The sequence below is a fragment of the Hyperoodon ampullatus genome (assembly GCF_949752795.1).
Source record: "Hyperoodon ampullatus genome assembly, chromosome: 16".
Lineage (NCBI taxonomy): Eukaryota > Metazoa > Chordata > Mammalia > Artiodactyla > Ziphiidae > Hyperoodon > Hyperoodon ampullatus.
In genome coordinates, this window is record NC_136929.1 from 75209532 (window position 1) to 75212639 (window position 3108).

At 67.2% G+C, this 3108-nt stretch overlaps 1 protein-coding gene across 2 annotated transcripts; it reads left to right on the forward strand.

The window, feature by feature from the left end:
- Positions 1–677: 677 nt before the first annotated feature.
- On the forward strand, positions 678–2591 carry AMER2 (APC membrane recruitment protein 2; the record flags this gene model as incomplete). Of its 2 annotated transcripts, XM_079721858.1 has the most annotated exons (2): positions 678–1398; positions 1717–2591. In XM_079721858.1, 2 exons carry the CDS (start codon positions 678–680, stop codon positions 2589–2591), a joined length of 1596 nt encoding a protein of 531 aa, XP_079577984.1. The 2 variants fall into 2 exon arrangements, with proteins under 2 accessions (XP_079577984.1, XP_079577983.1); XM_079721857.1 differs by having other exon boundaries at positions 678–2591.
- Between the last annotated feature and the right edge of the window lie 517 nt (positions 2592–3108).

Below are 3108 nucleotides of genomic sequence, written 5' to 3' on the forward strand. Positions count from 1 at the left end.
AGCCAAGGTTGTCCCAAAGGACCAGTCACCTTCCACCCCAGGGAACTTGCACTTTCATTGCAGAGTTGCTGATTGGTATCTGACGGATGGCCGATGCTTTTGTAGCAAGAATCTGAACCTCAGTGATCCGGGTTCCCCATCGACCCGGAGGCTGTGCTCAGCCCTGGACAAGACAGATGTAAACAGACATCCTCCGTGCCCGCCGGGCTTGGTACCCAAACGATAAAAACGGACATGCAGGGCGTGGGAAAGGCATGAGGAGTCATGAAGTCCGGGGTCGGTGGTTAGAGAAATCAGTGTTTTGTGTTGGGTTGGATTTCTTTGTCCAATCGGGGGCATTTTGCGATCCACGATTGGGCTTCTGAAAAGAGCGATCAGGAGGAGGAATCTGAAGGTGGGGGACACTGGATGGAATTTGCATTGCAAGGTTACGGCTCTAATTTCTGCAGTCAGCTCGAGGAGGCTCCGCCGCCCGCTCTCGCCGCAGAAGAGCTGCAGCACAAAGCCGAGCCGGACGCGAAGTGGGTTAGGGCGTTATATAAGCCCCGGCGGGAGGGGAGATGGTCTTTTCTGCGCGCTCCTCCCGCGGCGGCGGCGGCGGCGCGGCTCCGGTTGATTTAGAGCGCGGCTGACAGCGGGCTGGCGCGGCCGCGCTGACGCCAGGCTGCTGCGTCGCCATGGAGACGGGCGGGCGCGGCGCGGCTGTCAGCGGCGGGCGCGCGGCCGCGGGGGGCCGCCGGAGGAAGGCGCGGGCCGCGGCCGGGACCCTCGCGGCAGACATGGACTTGCATTGTGATCGCGCCGCCGAGCCGCCGGCCGCCGAGCCGCCGTCGGGCAAGATTAACAGAGCCGCCTTCAAACTGTTCAAGAAGAGGAAGCCGGGCGGCGCGATGCCTAGCATCTTCGGGGTCAAAAACAAAGGGGACGGGAAGGGCGCGGGGCCCGCGGGGCTGGTGCGGAGCCGGACGCACGACGGGCTGGCCGAGGCTCTGGCTCTGGAGGGCGGCCGCCGCGAGGAGCCGCGCGCGGGCGGCGGGGACGGGGCGCGGCCGGGCCCCGCGGCCCCCAGGGCGGGCCCGGGCGGCGCGGGCCCGGCGGCCGGCGGCTCGGTGGCCAAGTCGCACAGCTTCTTCTCGCTTCTGCGGAAGAACGGGCGGCCCGAGAGCGGCGGGGCGGAGCAGGCCGACGCGGGCAAGGCCGGCGGCAGACAAAAGCGGGGGCTGCGGGGTCTCCTGGGCGGCGTGCGCTGGCGCAGGAAGGACCGGCGGCCCAAGGATGCGGCACCGGCCGGGCGCGCGGGGGCCCCGGGCAGCCTGGCGCGGCCGGGGTCGCTTACCGCCAGCCTGGAGTGCGTCAAGGAGGAGGCGCCCGCGGCCGCGCGCGAGCCGGAGCCAGCAGGTGAGCCCGCGGCGGGGGAGCCGGAGCCGGCCTGCGCCCCGGGAGAGGGCGCCGCGGGACCCGGGCGCGCCGAGCGGCCCCGCGCGCCCCCAAAGCCCGACCCCGAGCCGCGCGCCGGGGAGGGCCGGCCGGCCGAGGACGCCGCGGGGCCCGAGGCCGCGCCGGCCGAGACTGCGCCCCGGCCCGACTCCGAAGGCGGCCGCGCGCCCGCCGCCCCCGACCCTTCTTCGGTCGATCCGCCCTCCGACCCATCGGCCGATCGTATTTGTCTGATGTTCTCTGACGTGACTTCACTGAAAAGCTTTGACTCTCTTACAGGCTGCGGAGATATTATCGCAGACCCCGAGGACGAGGCAGGGCCCAGCTGTGCCAGGCATGCCCCCGCGCCGGGCCAGCCGGGCCCCGCCCAAAAGCCCCCCGGCGTGGTGGCCTACCAGGGAGGCGGGGAGGAGATGGCGAGCCCGGCCGAGGCGGACGACTCGTACCTGCAGGAGTTCTGGGACATGCTCTCCCAGACCGAGGACCAGGGCCCGGGGCCCCAGCAGGGGGCGGCCCCGGCGGCGGCGGCGCCCGAAGCGCAGGTAGTCCCCGAGACCCCCAAGGACGCCAGGCGGGCCGAGGGGGCCAAGGACGCGTCCTCGGTCAAGCGCCGGAGGCTGCACCGGCTCCCCACGGAGCTCCAGCCGAAGGAGGAGCCCAAGCACCCGGACGAGGAGCCGCAGGAAGGCGTCCCCAACAGCGACGAGGGCTACTGGGACTCCCCCACCCCCGGGCCGCGGGAGGACGGCTCGGGCGGCGGTGTGAGGAAGGCGGGCCTCCCCCGGGACAGCGACAGCGGTGACGCGCTCTACGACCTCTACGCCGAGCCCGATGGAAGCCCCGCGGCCCTGCCCGCCGCCACCGAGGACACGTCCTGCCCGTCCCGGTTAAAGCCCGTGTCTCCGGTCACCGTCACCTGTGCCCTGCGAACGCCGGGGAGCTTGCCGAAGGACTCCAAGATCCCGATCAGCATCAAGCACCTCGCGAACATTCCACCCAGCCACGCGGTGGTGCACCAGCAACCAGCCAGGAGCGAGCTGCCCAGAACCAAAATCCCGGTGTCCAAAGTGCTGGTCCGCCGGGTCAGCAGCCGGGGCTTGGCCGGGACCACCCTCCGGGCCGCGGCGTGCCATGACAGTGCCAAAAAGTTGTGAGGTCTCCGAGGCCGAGGTGGAGGGGCCGCTTGTCGAGGAACACAACTTTCCCCGGAAACCACTGCGGCAAGTTTTGCACCCCTCAGAGAAAGGCCTTTCGGACCGTCCCTGCTCCGAGCCTGGACCAAGGAGGTCTTTGTGTCGCCAGCAGGGGCAGAATACACCAGGCAGGGGATGCCACACGCGGGATTTCCCCTCCAGATAAGTCCCTGAGAATTCTTTTCAAGCACTTTTTTTTTCTTTTTTACCTTTTTAAAAATCTTTTTTTTCCTTTCTTTCTTTTTTCTTTAATGCACTGAACGCTAGGAAGTCACCTTTACTTGCCTTTGCAGAAAGCAGAACTTAACCCAATCTAAGGAAGCGTCACGCCATGATATTTGGCTGTGCCGGTGTCCAGCTGGCCTGCAGGAACCATGGGGAGAATCAGAGGAGCCCTCCTCTTCCTGACACTTTCCTTCCTTCTTTTCCTTTTCCTTTCCAGGAAGAAAAAAAAAAAAAAAAAAAAGGACCCTTTGCT